At 48.8% G+C, this 16585-nt stretch overlaps 2 protein-coding genes across 4 annotated transcripts in view; both read right to left on the reverse strand.

Annotated features, from left to right (window-relative positions):
- Positions 1–749: 749 nt before the first annotated feature.
- The window catches only part of LOC135824763 (BAI1-associated protein 3-like), a 28298-nt gene continuing 12462 nt past the window's right edge, over positions 750–16585 (reverse strand). For 2 of the 3 annotated variants that reach the window (XM_065337471.1, XM_065337472.1), the window contains exons 6-18: positions 15979–16045; positions 15422–15593; positions 14984–15028; positions 14342–14419; positions 12081–12159; positions 11813–11923; positions 11192–11287; positions 10135–10238; positions 9185–9317; positions 3654–3790; positions 2819–2906; positions 1392–1448; positions 752–996 (exon numbers count right to left, since the gene is read on the reverse strand). In XM_065337471.1, the coding sequence (XP_065193543.1) occupies positions 883–996; positions 1392–1448; positions 2819–2906; positions 3654–3790; positions 9185–9317; positions 10135–10238; positions 11192–11287; positions 11813–11923; positions 12081–12159; positions 14342–14419; positions 14984–15028; positions 15422–15593; positions 15979–16045 (1281 nt within the window). In that variant the 3' untranslated portion in view covers positions 752–882. Of the gene's footprint in view, positions 997–1391; positions 1449–2818; positions 2907–3653; positions 3791–9184; positions 9318–10134; positions 10239–11191; positions 11288–11812; positions 11924–12080; positions 12160–14341; positions 14420–14983; positions 15029–15421; positions 15594–15978; positions 16046–16585 lie in introns of all 3 variants that reach the window. The other variant, XM_065337470.1, reaches the window with a different exon arrangement.
- Positions 4292–8986, reverse strand: LOC135825183 (uncharacterized). Its single transcript, XM_065337912.1, has 4 exons — positions 8232–8986; positions 7797–8011; positions 7227–7545; positions 4292–7055 (listed from the first exon to the last, which is right to left on the reverse strand). The coding sequence occupies exons 1-4, from the start codon at positions 8899–8901 to the stop codon at positions 6817–6819; spliced, it is 1443 nt and encodes a 480-aa protein (XP_065193984.1). The 5' UTR covers positions 8902–8986; the 3' UTR covers positions 4292–6816.

The following is a 16585-nucleotide window of genomic DNA, read 5'->3' on the forward strand; positions in this document are numbered from 1 at the left end:
ACTCTGGCTTTCGAAGCTCACGTAATCAGAAATGCGTCGTCGTTCACTGAACATCATCGTGATTGGTGGTGCCAGTTATTCTGAGCTCCACTGAAAGGTCCTAATGCTGTGGTAGCTGTTAGCTGTCCAGAGACCAACTAGACAAACAGTTCCACACTCAGGGGCGTCGGAACCGGTGCGGCAGGTCCGGCCAAAACCGCACCAATAATTTCATCTTGTGACTTTTGAAGCAATGAAATAGGGGCTATTTGGGCCCAGTTTCCCTAAAATCTTGACAGGGAGGACCCCCGGACCCCCACCTACTCATGCGGCCGCACCAGTGTCGAATACTTTCCGATGCCACTGACACTGGACACAAACTCAATACTGTGGACAGCTAACTGACTCCGACAATGAGGCCTAATCCGTATAACGCATGCACCTACAGGCTAAACTAGAAGTGAACTGGCGACCATCGTGACAAGACGTACAGGCATGTTGCTGGATATGTAGAGAATTTTCAGACACCAGTCTTTACAACAGCGCAATAGTTTCAGAGTGCCACGATTTCAAGCACATTTATCATTTCCCCACACGACGTGAAGAGCCAAATGGCTTTGTATCAACGACTTTTCCGCACACCTGCAGACAATAAGAAAGGGCAGTTTCATGAGATCAATTCTCACATATGTACACTGTACGGAGCAAGCTATCCAAGGGAGATGAGAAAATCAACGGCAACAGAATATCAAGTCAGGTCAGCGGGAAAAGCACGAGCTCCAGTGTGGGAGCGTCCAACTTCCATATAAAATTATGGCCGAGGTCGCTACCATTCGGATTGATTGGATTGGTTACCATGATTTCGAACAGAATGAACGTCCCAGTAAACAATGCTACAAGCTGCTACAAGCAATCATACTTCTTATAGTGGTGGTCGTAGAAATGCCCAGCGTCGACTAGGTCGTTCCTGATGTCCCGTACTACAGCCGTCAACTGCTGCAATGTCTGCACAGTGCCCTGGTTTGTACAGAGACATACACACACACACACGCACACATACACACGCACACTCACACACACACACACACACACACACACACACACACACGCACACATACACACGCACACTCACACACACACACACACACACACACACACACGCACGCACACACACGCGCACGCATGCACACACACGCACACGCACGCACACACACACACACACACACACACACACACACACACACACACACACACACACACATACTTGCAGTATATACTAGTGGTCTAGTACGCGTCCAGACAGAACACAAACAGAACGTAACTAGAGAACCAGGAGCATGGCGAGGACACGAGTCACACGCGGAGCAGGGACCAGCTGACAGAAAACCAGAGGTGCTGCTGTGTAGACTTACTGTAGTAGTTTGAGCGGCCCGCGCTTCCATCTGGTCCAGCCATTTCGAAGTTGACTCCTGCGATGGACACCAAGCACACATACACACGTACAAGCAAAGTAGAGCAAGATGGTAAACTGGCTATGGCTTTCTACTAGGGCTGAAACGGTTATTACGAATAACCGGTTATGTAACCGTTAGGGCCAAACAAACGGATAACCGTTTGATCGACGGTTATGCAGCGATTTTTCGAACATTTTTTGAAAAATAGGAACCTTCATAACTCCGTCATTTCTTGTTCAAATTCAACAATCGAAGGCTCTACGTGGTAGCGGAAACTCCGAGCTCTCCATTGCAACAATCGCCAAAGATCTGCGATGTCTGACTCCAGAGATATCGCATGCCGAATTCTTATCTCAGCAATTTTTCGATCGATACGCATCACCACCTTTAGTGAAACAAATCCTTTTTTGCGTGCATTTGGAGCGCGCGACTAGTCCACTGAGCACAAGATAGGGACGTAGCGGCCTGAAGTTCAATCGTCTCAAAATATTTGTGCGTTCTGCGATGGAAGAAAGTGAAGTGGCGTTGATGGGATGGATTTGCTTGCATATCGGGCTTGGAAACGACTTCGCTGTGTTCCTGCGCCTGATATGTGGAGATTGCTTGATGGAACCTAGTATCATCGCTTTGCTCTCACCAGGAGCTTTCCGAGGAGCCCAAGATTGTGAAAATCAAGTGAAGGACACCAAAGTTATGACCTCAGGTGTAAGGTGAAAATTGTGCACTCCATTTTTTTAGCTACCCAGCGGATGTTACCTATTTTCGAGTATTTTGTACAGAATCATGAAAATTCTTCAGACAAGGCATAAAATGGCGTCAAAAACAATGAAGTTTCACTGTTGCAGTCTTATAGGTTATAACCGGTTAACCGACCGTTATGCTAACAGCTAACTGTTAAGCACAAATGTGTAACCGTTTCAGCCCTACTTTCTACAATTAATATGTACCTTGAATTGTGCAAGACACGATGCACAGTCAAAGAACACAGAGGGAGAGAGAGAGAGAGAGAGAGAGAGAGAGAGAGAGAGAGAGAGAGAGAGAGAGAGAGAGAGAGAGAGAGAGAGAGAGAGAGAGAGAGAGAGAGAGAGAGAGAGAGAGAGAGAGAGAGAGAGAGAATGAGAGTGTGAGAGAGAGAGTGTGAGAGAGAGAGTGTGTGGAGTGTGTGTGAGTGAGAGAGAGAGAGAGAGAGAGAGAGAGAGAGAGAGAGAGAGAGAGAGAGAGAGAGAGAGAGAGAGAGAGAGAGAGAAAGAGAAAGGGAGAGAGAGAGAGAGAGAGAGAGAGAGAGAGAGAGAGAGAGAGAGAGAGAGAGAGAGGCGTAGGAAGTAAGTTTTGAAGCAATTCACACAGCAAGCTCAAAGGAATCTCCTCGCTTCATATGCGCTCACCCGTATTGTCGTCTGGATATCTTCTTGCAAGTTGCGTTTGGGAAAGAAGTTGGTGAAGCCCTTGAACTTGTATACGGCTGAAAGAGATCTGAGGAACGATGGAGTCCGACAGACAGACAGACACACAGACAGACAGTCAGTCAAGCAGACCGACAGACAGACGGACCAACAGACAGACGGACCGAAAAACAGACGGACCAACAGACAGACGGACCGACACACAGACATGCAGGCAAACATACAGACCCACAGAAAAAACGGACCGACAGAAGTTGTAGAAAAGAGAAAGGACCAAGGAACTACAAGTTACGCTATAAGTATCTAATATTGACTGGGTACGAGGTCAATATAGGAAATAAAAGCCGAGTAAAAGACCGAGGCGAAGCCGAGGTCTTTTACGAGGTTTTTATTTCCTATACTGACCAAGTACGAAGTCAATATTAGATTTATCACAACAAACAGTCCGTATTTCAAATTCCAGAACGATAACCTCATGAATCCCGGTTTTATGATTGCACAACCGTTGCACCACCACCTACTCATGCAGTGACAATGCTGCACTAGGCACCGTTCAACTGCGCAACCCCTAAGCAGTCAAATATAAGCAGTCAATATAGCCCTAAGGAGTGAAATATGCAGGAATATTTGACTGCTTAGGTATAGCAAAAATCAATGGGAGTCAATACTAAGAGAGTGATAATGTCCACTAACATCACGATTTACTAAACTATCCTTTCTCTATTCTATAAATTTATCCTAGGCTCTCCATCCGAGTCCATTCGACAGAAGTTAGTTTGTGATTATCACGAGGGGATTTCCCCAGTGATGTTCTTACACAAGGAGATTGGAGAGTCGGCGCACTGCGGGCATGCCACTGGTGGTGGAGTTTGGCGGAAAGATGTCGCGCTGCTTGCCAAGCAATTGCAGTGTCGTGTTCACAAACGACTCCATGCTGGTAACGAGATCACTGGCCTAGGGTAAGCACACAGCAAGTAAAGAAGACAACAACTGCACACGGTGAGAGATGATCACGTATCAGTCAGATGGACTACAAGTACTGGTGTATCCCTCCCTATTAATATACATGTACCCCCCCCCCCCCCCCGCATAATATACATGTACCCCCCCCCCCCCCCGCATAATATACATGTACCCCCCCCCCCCCGCATAATACATGTACCCCCTCCCCCCGCATAATATACATGTACCCCCCCCCCCCCCCGCATAATATACATGTACCCCCCCCCCCCCCCGCATAATAGGCGCTGTGCACACAAGGCATTACGTCATGTTTTGGGCCTTGAAAAACCGCGGGAAAGCGTTTTGGGTGGCAGAGACCTGGCGCATGGCGTTGGCATTTATCCACGAGGTGAAATATGAAAGTAGGAAGCGGTATTTTGGTCTTTCGCCTGGTCTTTTCTTTCTTGTTGGCTGTTGCCTATGGACGCTCTGGACCATGTCTGCTGGTCTGGATGCTGACGACATGAGAGCTGTGTCCTCCCATAGCTTTGGACTCTACAGCAAGAAGTACTGCCGAGATGGAGAGGTGTGCCTGGAGAATGGGACGGTGTATTTCCGTGGGTTTTGCAAGGCAGAGATGAAGACGTCGATGCGGTATAAAATAGCAATGGCAATGAAACGCGAGCCCTCTGTACGGATCATCTATGCGTCTTGTGAGTGCCGAGCTGGCATTGGCCCATCAGCCAGCTGCAAGCACATCGGGGCCATGTGCTATGGACTAGAGGAATTCTGCCGACGAGGGGTATTCACTGGGATGACCTGCTCAACCAGTGACCTACAGGCTTGGAGCGCACCACCAGGCAAAAGGCGAGTTTCTGACATGGAGTTCGCTAAGCCTGTGTTCAACCATACCCCGAAGTCAACCTCCAGTCGTGCGTCCTTCGACCCACGTGCTGCCACCGCTCCAAAAGACTCTGCACCAGAAGAGCGACAGAGACTCTTTGACTTGTTGAGCTCTTGCTCCCAACCAGCCAATATCCTGGACACTCTGCGGCCATGCTCTACCTCTCCTGCTCAGACAACCACCTGCTCCACTGGATCAACCGACTGCCGGTCAGTGCCGGAGCTAGTGCAGCTGATGAAGGAGTCCAGGACGTACCGCAGCACATTCCGACCTGATGGCAGTGTTGTCGTGGCATGGTGTGATATGTTCATGCGTCATATGCAAGTGTCCAGGCAGCAACGCCATGCACTGGAGTATCGAACTCGTGGGCAGGCTGGTAACCGGCAGTGGAAAATGCAAAGGTATGTCTGAGGATAGTGTACTGCATTCAGTCCAGGAAAGTCTGCAGGCACATAACACTATCCAAAACATGACGGGTGTATACTGTTTTCATGCTTTTGTTGACGACTTTGTTTAGGCCATGACTTTACAACACTTTCAAGTATGTTCAAATTCACCCAACACTGCAGATTGGTTGGTTCATGTGTATGTCCCTCTGGTGTGTTCATTTCGTGCCCTATGCAACAGGTACGGGCGACTCACAGCATCCAACTTCGGTGTGATTGTGAAGTGCAAATCAGCACATCCGTCGTTGGTGAAACGCCTTCTATCCCAGTCAGTTATCAACAGTCCGGCCTTGTCGTGGGGCAGAGAGCATGAAGATGAAGCCGTCCGCATCTACTCGGAGAAGCAGCACATGTCTGGCAAGAATGGCCTGTGTGTCTCACAGCGTGGTCTTGTTGTCATGCAGTGTGGGTACGTTGCTGCCAGCCCAGATGGAATCGTATTCGTCCCGACCCAGCCGCTGACATCGCAAATGGGTTTACTTGAGGTCAAATGCCCATATTCCCCATCGTCACCACTCTCCCCAAGATGCATGCATGGAGTCTGGCTCCAACCCATTCTACTGCACATGGTCAGATGGAGGTTTATGCCTACGGCGACAACATGACTATTTCTATCAAGTGCAAGGTGGCATGGCAGTTGCTGAAGTGCAGTGGTGCGACTTTGTCGTGTGGACGCCAATGGGCATCGCTATACAGCGAATCCCATTCGACGCGGCGTTCTGGAAGGAGCAGATGGAGCCGAAATTGACCGGCTTCTACCGTGGTTGGCTGCTTCCGCAACTTCTTCACCCACAAGAAGAGCCCGTCTGCTACATGGATGTTGCCCCTGCCGACCCCACCCAGCTCAATGTGCCGCCGCCAGTGTCGTGTGCTCTACAAGATGCCGCCACCTCTCCAACGCAAGAGAAGGATAGCCCGCCACGACAGGTGTGCGCTGCAGAAGATGCTGCCAAGTCTCCAACGCAAGGAAATGTGGACCGGCAGCAACGTATGTCAACCGCCACAGGAGTCTCATCCTGCTGCCAAGGTTGTTCATTTGATCGAGCATTGGCATTGCGTCCGTGCAAAGTCTGTGCCCATCAGTTCCATCATACGTGCACGGATGATGACATGGGCAAAGTTTGCAGTTGCTGCTTGAGAGCTCATGGTGACGTCAGTCTTTGACGTGTTCATTGGCTGCCACCATTGCTACATGTATTTCCCCACCCTATGGAAGGTGGAGCTGTGGCAATGCATCCACATGAACGGCTACGCATGCATACGGTGTACATACTTATATTGTCAGTGTACATAATGTCTAGTGTTTTATTGCCAGTGTACAGAACATAAAAGTGGATACAGCCCCACGTCACACCATTTTTTTTACAACCATACGTGAACATAGCCCACTTTATTGCCGTACATGACAGCCACAAACATGCTTGTGATTTGTATGGTTGCTTCCATGATCCATTGAGTTACTTTCATAGAACGCACTTTTGTCACTTCATGCTGAAAAGCAAAGAGGAGAAATACAGGCAGTGATATTGCTATGGTGGTGACAGCAGTCACGTGTGGAAAATAACAACGGATGCATGGTGGGGGGTGGGGGAAGAGGCTCACAGAAGCAAACACTGGGACGGGCATCATGAACCTGTCAGTAACTGAACGCATTGAGCAGTAACGGTGCAGCAAGAAATGGAAGGAAGCTATGTAATGAGCTGCGCACCAAAATCGGCAACCACACAGCAAACCAGAAATATGGCATCAGCAATGTCAAAGTGAGCGGATAGAATAAAATCCAGGGTGTGAAAGTTCTTTATTCGTTCGATAGCACGTTCTACATGAACGCGTAGCGAGGCAACGCGGCGGGTCTGCACCAACTCCTTTTCGGTCAGCTGTTGGCCATTCTTGATGAACGGTGGTATGTTGACATAGGCACCCCGTTCTGAGGTAACAAGAAACAAGCAGCACAGTTTATAAGCTTCCAAGCAAAACTTGCTTACACCACCATTTCCAGCATTGACTGCACTACACATCTACTGTAAGGAGGAGTTCACAGCACTGATCGCAACCATACAGTATTGTTCACCAAAAGGAAACAAAACAGGGGACATACCTTCACAGAGTTCCTTGATTGTGAATCCCTTGTCCGCCATGTTTGAGTCACCTTTGTCCAGCAAATCCAGCACTCCACACGTCTTGGTGATTTCACGGTCAGAAACTGACCCACCATACAGGGAAGAGATGAACGAGATAGCTCCACTGGGTGTGATGCAAACTAGAGCTTTGAATGTGTTTCTATTCTTGTACGTTGACCAGGTGACTCTCTGAGTGTCGGGGTCGGAGGGAATCTGGATGGGGAACTCGGTGCAATCGATTATAGTGCGTGTGGTGGGGTATAGGTCGCGGAACTTCTGGGGCATAGCGGCATCGATCTACAGGTTAGTAGATAGAACATGGGCACATAGCACACACACACACCAATGGGACTCAATTCTCGAAAGACCAGATCAAGCACAGACACTGATGCGATCGTATGTAAGGTATACGTTAGGAAAAAAATAAACCAGCCCTATTGCAATCCAAAAGGCTGGACTCACTAACGACCAGTAATGGGTTAGGCTTCAGCTGTTGAGCCACGGGCATATCATCAACAGACATAAATCATTCTGGCATGACAACTAACCTGCGCTCTAGCCGGCCAGGCGGGTAGCTGTGCAGACTTGAAGGCGTGGTACATGACCATGAGGTACGAGGTGAAGATGCGGCTCACAGTACCTGCACTGATTGAAAACCTCTGAGCCAGGTCTTCGTTAGGACAATCCAGCCGCAACTTCATGAACGTAAGGAGCAGGCTGTTTTCATCGTCCAAGGCCCTCACACACTGACGTTGCCGTTCACCTATGCAGTGGGCACAGTACATTGAACCGAGACATGTATGACATGGCCCACGAAAAGAAGTTTGATTTGCCAGGAGGATGGAGACTCACAGCACTGAGTATGGAAATTATGGTACCGACACAAGTAGGTTCCGTACTACTGAAGTCATTCCACCCAACAACATTGCAAAGCACAGTATTTACATCATCAAAATCTAGCACAGAACAGATAACATCCTCACCTGTTCTTGCTCCATTCCATAAGGTCATCCCCTTGCAGTGGGGCTCCAGGAAAGCCACCAATGCCTGAAATTGCTCATAGCTGGGGATACCAGTATAGAACTTGGTGAGGCTGTCACTGTTGCAAATCCTGGCGACAGAAAACTCTGGTGCTGGTACTGTGGCAGTTTCCTCCAACTTGACTCGCAGTGCCTCATTCTCCTGTGTCAACTTCTGCACCTCCATCCGCAACCGTGTGTTCTCCTCCAAACATTCCTGGATCTGAGTTCGCACTTCACTGATCTGCTCATCAACGCTGGGTAGGGATGGTGATGGCTGCTCCTCACAAGTGCTTTCACATGTTTCAGGTTTCGCTGCTGACGCTTGGGGCGTTTTGTCCTGATGTGTCTTCAGGGCCACGCGTTCTTTTGGCGTTTTCCTCGTCTTCTCTGCTGCTGACCACGCGAACAGCGTTGGGATAGGATGCTCCTTGGAGCGCTTTCCGCCAACAAAATGAGCGCCGCAGACCATTGTCGAGCTGCCCACAACCACACTCGATGTCCGCATGTTGTGGAGCCACTTTTTGAGTGTAGGCTTCTTTCCCAGAGGAAGACGGTGAAAAGAAAGCTTTGTTCCATCTTTCCGCTTGCCACCCCGATTGGAGCAGCCAAAGACGCAGCAAGACTTCGTCATCGTGTCTAAACGACTACAACCACTTCCTCCACAGTCGACAGATAACCTGAACCTAACTAAACCAAAATGTAAGTTTGTTCTTTCTTCAAACAACGAAGCCCAAAAGGTTTTGCCACCCAATTTGAGCTTCCCGCGCGATGACGTAAACCAATGATGTCACTTGCCCTTGTGTGCACAACGCTTATTATGTACCCCCCCCCCCCCCGCATAATTTACATGTACCCCCACCCACCCATACCCTCCCCCCTTCCAGCCACGCGCGCTCACGCACCCTATACCGTACCTCGCTCTCACTGAGGCGAATGTTTTTCGCCTCCGCTTCTGCGTATTCTGCCGAGAGTACATCGATGCACTCAATGAGTCGTGAAAACTTGACACCGTGACGCTGCTGTGCCTCTGCTAAAACCTGCCATTCTCTAAACATCAAGAGAACACAGAACACAGAACACACAATGACACAACATTGGTATAAAAGGGGACAGTACAGAAAAAGGTTGGGTCGACATTGACATAATGTAGGAGACAGCGAAAGACAATGGGACGACATAGGACATAATGTAGGAGATAGCGAAAGACAATGGGACGACATTGATACAAACAAGACAGTACAGAAAGACAATGGGTCAACATGAACAGAAATGAGAGAGTACAGAGACACAATTAGAAGACATGAACATAAAGAAGACAGCACAGAAACATAATAGGACGACATTGACACAAAAAAGACCGTGTAGAAAGACAGTGGCAACATCGGCACAAAGAAGATAGTTTCGTACACAATCCAGGTTGCCTACTTCGAGGGAGGTTATATTTCCGGACCATGACTTGAAGGATGTCATGCTGGCACAGAATGATACCACAGTATGCACAGAGAAGTAAAGACCCTTTCGCCAGCAAATACTGACACACACAATGAGAGAGCAGTTGCAAATAGTCCACAAGTACACTCGGTATGTATATGGCATGCACGCACGCACACACATACACACACACACACACACACACACACACACACACACACACACACACACACACATATACACACACACACATATACACACACACACACACACATACACACGCACACACACACACACACACACACACACGCACACACACACGCACACACACACGCACACACACACACGCACGCACGCACGCACACACACACACACACACACACACACACACACACACACACACACACACACACACACACAAAGTGTTACTCACCTTGCCATATGTTGAACAGTATTGATACCCAGCTGTACTCGGAACAGTTCAAGAATGTCCGTTGGAACACGCGGCAGTCTCCCTCTCCACCGGAACACATTATTCTATCAGCACAACACATCCAGTTCACAACATTACCGTAAGACCAGATATTTTAACGTCAAATAAAGTTAACGATCTCCGGATTTTTGTGGGTTAGCGAGGTGAAATTCTAACGAATTCCGTCTCAAAACCGGCAAATGACTGTACAGGTACATATTGTTGTGTACATAACGACTTCTCGTTAACATTACTGGTCTTACAGTGTCAGTATGTCAAAGTTACGTCATAGCTCTACGCAGTGACATCATTCACCTACAGATGATGTCAGAGTTCCTGGAGAGTGCTGAATGTCGGATAGTGCACACATCCCAGTCCACTGCCTTGTCCACTTATCACGTGCACCTGAAGTAGGCTGTATGTTCTCTCCCCCCCCCCCCCCCCTATGTTCATGCTACCTGGTTTGGGCCACCAATTGCCTGATGATCACAAATAACGTGAAAACACGGAGTTGCGACATTGCGTTCGTCCTCTCTCTCTCTCTCTCTCTCTCTCTCTCTCTCTCTCTCTCTCTCTCTCTCTCTCTCTCTCTCTCTCTCTCTCGCTCTCTCGCTCTCTCGCTCTCTCGCTCTCTCGCTCTCTCTCTCTCTCTCTCTCTCTCTCTCTCTCTCTCTCTCTCTCTCTCTCTCTCTCTCTCTCTCTCTCTCTCTCTCTCTCTCTCTCTCTACTGACTGTGTACAAGTGGTGTAACACAAGCAGTGTGTGTGTGTGTGTGAGCGCGCGTGTGTGTGAGCGCGTGTGTGTGTGTGTGTGCACGTGTCCATGCTCATGCGCATGGGAGTGCAAACCCGTCGTCTAGGACAGAGCACATATACGACTGTCGGGGCCTGGCACGGCTTTAAATCCACAAATCATCCCCTTCGTGCAGGAAAGTGCGAGCGGATAACATCGCAATGACATCGTGCACAAACCGTTTAGGAAAGACGTAAGAAATACAACGAGCAGAGCAACAGTGTACCTGTTGCAGTCGATAAACTTCATGCCGTACAAAGTCCCAGTAGAGGACTTCATAGACTTTCAGCGGTGACCAAGCTGGATCAACACGTTCAGAATCCTGAGAGAACACACACACACACACGCACACACACACACACACACACACACACACACACACACACGCGCACACGCACAGACACACGTGATTTGAACGACGTGCCAAGATCGACACATCAATTACGAATGCCAGTGAGACAACATCACAGACGTGTGCGCCCAAGCTGCTGAAGCAATGTATGATCAACACCAGCACAAACTCAACATTAGAAATAATCCTGGTTTCTGGTGAACACTATTTTTTTTAAATGTAACGTATGCAGCAAAGAGACCATGTTTTTGAAGGTTTGAGTTGAGGTGCCCTAATGAGTACGATTTCTAGTACTGCGGTGATAACTGCCGTCCGGAGGTTCCAAGCACTGTGCTTACACGCAACAATGCCTGGCATCCAGCATAGTAGTTCACGTACATACTGTAAACATGGACCAGCAGCGCCCCGCGGCTGCAAGGCCAGCGTCCCGTGGCTGCTTGACGTCTCAGTGGATTTCAACGTCCGCTACAGTACGAGAGTGTTCTGTGTTCTTACCTGGACGCTATCTCGAATGAATGACATGCCAAGGCGTAGTGAACCGTTAACAGACTTGCTGCGCTTCGACTCCAGCGGAAACCAGGTATCCACCCCACCTTGATGGATAGACTGAAACAAAAGACAAGAAAGAGAACAAAAATCCTTTATTCTTGGTGTTACAATTGCCGTACAATTTGTAAAGTAAAATGAGAGAGAGAGAGACCTGGCAACCGTGACAAATTCCAGCGAGAGTAGATGATGCAGAGCCTATACCTCGCAAACATACCTCTAACGGCACGTAACAGCGTCCCATGAAATCATCCTTTGTCCCTGTGGTGACCACCTCCGCAAGATTCTGGAAAAACCTGCAGGCGAAACAGTGAAATGGAAACCCGAAAAAAAAGGTGTACGCTTGAAGCGAGTCATGGCAGCTGTGTTGTAGGCTTATAAGCAGAAATTTAGCTGGCGGATAACTCTGGCCACCTTGAGAAAAAGACAGTTTCTCTGGTTGAAATATCCGCCCACAGAAGTTGAACATACGGAAAGGATACACAACTCGACTTTTAGTCTTGCATAAATTAATCTGAAACTAGTGGGACGAAGACGATGAAATAGAATTCCAGATGAAAATTTCTGCTTGCCCAGGACAAGGAAAGAGAGAGAGACACACACACACGCACGCACGCACACACACACGCACACACACGTACTACTACTACTATGTACAACTGCCACAAAATGGCCACGTCGCTCCCAGAAGCGGGAGACAACAGCGAGAAAAAAGAAACAAGGAGAATAATTGAGGTGAAAGGGGACCGTTCTACACATAGCTAGTGTTTCTGTCTTCGGTGGCGGGTGAGGTCCTGCGGGCGGGAGAATCGTTCGTTACATATGCTGCATTGAATGGGCAGATTAGTCCTCTGGTCCTTTCGCAGTCGTTTGCCTCGAGTACAATTATGGCGGTTAAAACCAGCCTGACTCTTCATGCAGCGATCACAGATCGAGCAATGGTGCTGGCAGCAGTCCAAATTCAGGCTGCATCTCGTTGAAACAGCTGGTATTTCGTCCGATGTCTGACGCTCCACACAACGATGAACTGCAAAACCGCCAGCGCTTTGAAACCAGCGGTCACAAACTCCACAGTACACACACGCACACACACACATGCACACACACACACATGCACACACACGCACGCACGCACGCACGCACACACACACGCACACACACACACACACACACGCACACACACACACACACACACGCACACACACACACACACACACGCACACACACACACACACACACACACACACACACACACACGCACACACACACACGCACACACACACACACACACGCACACACACACACACACACACACACACACACACACACGCACACACACACACACACACACACACACACACACACACACACGCACACACACACACACGCACACACACACACACACACAATGCCATGCAGATCTACAGTACTACTGTCGGTTGCCGAAGAACTGGGAAGTCAGCCTCGTAGCCGAGGCCGTTCTTATTTTCATGCATTAGGCCATCATTTTTTATAGCTATGTTTCGCGTCGTCCGCACGCATACGTTTTGACTTTTTTCGGAAAAAAATAAAAAATCGAACATGCACAGTGAGTGTACGATCGTGCGAGTCATCAGTGTGGACTGGTTGCGATACGGCGAACCTGGGATTCAGAAATGGCCTCTACATTTTTTGTAGGCCAGCGTTCGTAAATCGTTTGTTCGGCATCTGGGAGCAATATTCTATGAGCTTACACCAGACCGCATTGATCGCCTCAAGCTGAGAGGATGCGTCATTCCGGAGCTCTTTGCACCGCTGGTGAAGTCTCAGTACAATAATCCAGCGAAGCATGGGCACCAACGGTTGCCTCCTCTGTCCAAAGTGAATATTTACTCATGCTGATAACCCAGATGTTGTGCTTCGATGTACGATTTTTCTCTCGAATGTACATCATGCACGAGCTATTGTGCTATGTACAGTGCATACACCTCTGATGAGCCTTTTTTATTATTTTGCAACTTTTTATTTTTTTCCACCTCTCGCATATGATTCTGGAAGTTGAACTGACGCGAAACATAGATATAAAAAATGATGGCCTTACAGTCTGTGTGCACAGTTGAGTCACCGTGTATACATGGGTATGCTGTACAGTCTATGCACAGTTCAGTCACCGTGTATACATGGGTATGCTGTACAGTCTATGCACAGTTGAGTCACCGTGTATACATGGGTATGCTGTACAGTCTATGCACAGTTGAGTCACCGTGTATACATGGGTATGCTGTACAGTCTATGCACAGTTGAGTCACCGTGTATACATGGGTATGCTGTACAGTCTATGCATAGTTGAGTCACCGTGTATACATGGGTATGCTGTGCTTGGTGAAATCCTAGCCTGTTCGTTCTTCTTCGCCACTACGTTGTTCAGCACTCCGTTCTTCCAGTTCAGTGCTCCGTGCTACGGCACCGGACAGCACTGTAGCAGCATTGAGAGCTTACTTTCCCACGCCTCGAATGCCTTTAACGCTGGAGCCTCTCTTGATTGCGTCGCCCACCGAGTCGTCATCGTCGCGATCCCTGCAGTGCAATCACCAACAATATCATCACTACGCCAACAAAACATTCATCAATACATCACCATGGGAACAGAACATTCATCAATACATCACCATGGGAACAGAACATTAATCAAATACATCACCATGGGAACCGAACATTCATCAATACATCACCATGGGAACAGAACAGTCTCGGGGTGCACTGACATAGCAACAGTAACATCACTTCGGACACACTCTAATCATGGTAAGTCCACAAAAACGCAAAAATGAAACTTGAGACAAGGGCAAGAGTTGGTTTCTATGCCCTTTCCAATTCTCTATGGATATGATCATACGCAATCTCCACCTCCACCACAAGCAGAGCTCTCACCCTCACCAACACCAGCAGTGGCAGCACCACCACCACCACCACACCAGCAGCAGCAGCAGCAACAGCAGCAACAGAAGCAGCAGCAACAGCAGCAGCAGCACCAGCACCACCACCAGCAGCACCACCCCCACCCCAGAAGAAGCAGCAGCAGCAGCAGTGGTGACAGCATCGCCCTCACCCGCAGCACTAGCAGGCAGCATCATTACTTACCATAGATCTACCTGCAAATACATATTCTTCAGGTCGGTGACAGGGCTGTGCACATGAACAGAGAACACACCCAAACACAAGTGACCCTAGATGAGCAGTTCTGAAGTTTGACTGTGGCATACGTAACAGAAAAACAGGCCACACAAGTCACCGAGCAATGGACTTTGCATGAAACTCCAGTACAGTGCTGTATTTTTCTTGAACTGGGCCAGTCTTTTACTATCGGCCGGCTGAAACAAGCGCACCGTTTATGTCGGGGGTTGTGGGTGGGTTTTTTCAAATTGGGTGAGGTTCTAGGGCCCACCAACTACATGTACCAAGCACCTCGTCCAGTATTGCCAGAAGTACGGCACGTGCCCAAACATGCACACCAAACGCTTTAGCAAAGTGTCGGCATTTCGCCATCATCATCAGGTCAAAGAGTTTCTGTGCTCTTACAAGTCAAACGCTTCGTTCCATTCCGGTGACAGTGTTTTCGGCTGCACAGTGGTGCTCACCACGTTGTCTGTCATCTCGGTCACCATCTTCAGCTTCTTGTTATCCGAGCGCCGATCCTTCAGCTCCTCGCTGAGATGCACAAGGCCCAGAGTGCAATAGGGATCGCTAAGACCTACAGGGCAGCAACAACAGCAACAAGCAGAGCACACACACACAAGCACGCACATACGCGGACACACGCGCGCGCGCACACACACACACGCGCGCGCGCGCGCGCACACACACACACACACACACATGCACCCACACATGAACACGTGCATGCACACAAAAATGAATACGGGAGCAGAATTTCTCTGTTGTAGCTTCAGGACTACCAAGAGTCTGACCTCGTGGGTAAATTACTGAACAGCTGCACATTCCCTTCCCCATACATGCACTCTCACGCACGCGCACTGGCACACACGCGGGTGCGCACACTCGCACACAAGCGCACGCCCACACACACACACACGTACACACACACACACACACACACACACACACACACAGGTTACCATTCTCATCCATGCTATCGAGGTCTTGACCAGCGACTACATTGACACGAACATGAAAGGCAGGTTTCTGCAGCAACAGACGGAATTACAAACAGACGCAAATACAGTGAAATGAGTGTTCAGCAGCCAACTCAACGTAACGACCTCTTTACAACTCGGGGACAATGTTAACTTTTACGCACGGAAACCTCTCCCTGCCCTACCCGTGGGTGGTGGAACTTTGCGATACATCGGGGGCAGCAAAGATGGCCACCACTTTTTTTGAGGGGCAAATTGTCCCATATTTGGCAGGTACAGCCAGTTGTAGTGCATTTGTGGGTGTGATCTGGCTGTGCAGCTTATGGCCTTTTATGCAGGATTGGTATCACAGTGTGTACCGTTTTAGTGGACATGCCCATCAAGATCAAATAGCGGACGAACTTTAGGCATAAACCCTATATAAACCCAATTAGAAGCTTGCTGTCTGCTTGTATTGTGAACATTGTGGTATTAGAGTCAATTTGCAAAAAAACTCGCAGATCAGCCAGGGCATATATTTTAAAAAAAAGTATCAGTTAGACTGAGTATAACGTTCCATAGGAACGCCACCACCCTCAAGGATCAAAGG

Source organism: Sycon ciliatum, chromosome 9 (assembly GCF_964019385.1).
Source record: "Sycon ciliatum chromosome 9, ocSycCili1.1, whole genome shotgun sequence".
NCBI classification, from domain to species: domain Eukaryota; kingdom Metazoa; phylum Porifera; class Calcarea; order Leucosolenida; family Sycettidae; genus Sycon; species Sycon ciliatum.

Coding starts and splice junctions, on each gene's coding strand:
- LOC135825183 (XM_065337912.1), bottom strand. CDS start 8,901: ATGACGAAGTCTTGCTGCGTCTTTGGCTGCTCCAATCGGGGTGGCAAG. Junction 7,546..7,796: donor CCTGGCCGGCTAGAGCGCAG/GTTAGTTGTCAT, acceptor ACTAACCTGTAG/ATCGATGCCGCTATGCCCCA. Junction 7,056..7,226: donor AATCAAGGAACTCTGTGAAG/GTATGTCCCCTG, acceptor TTGTTACCTCAG/AACGGGGTGCCTATGTCAAC.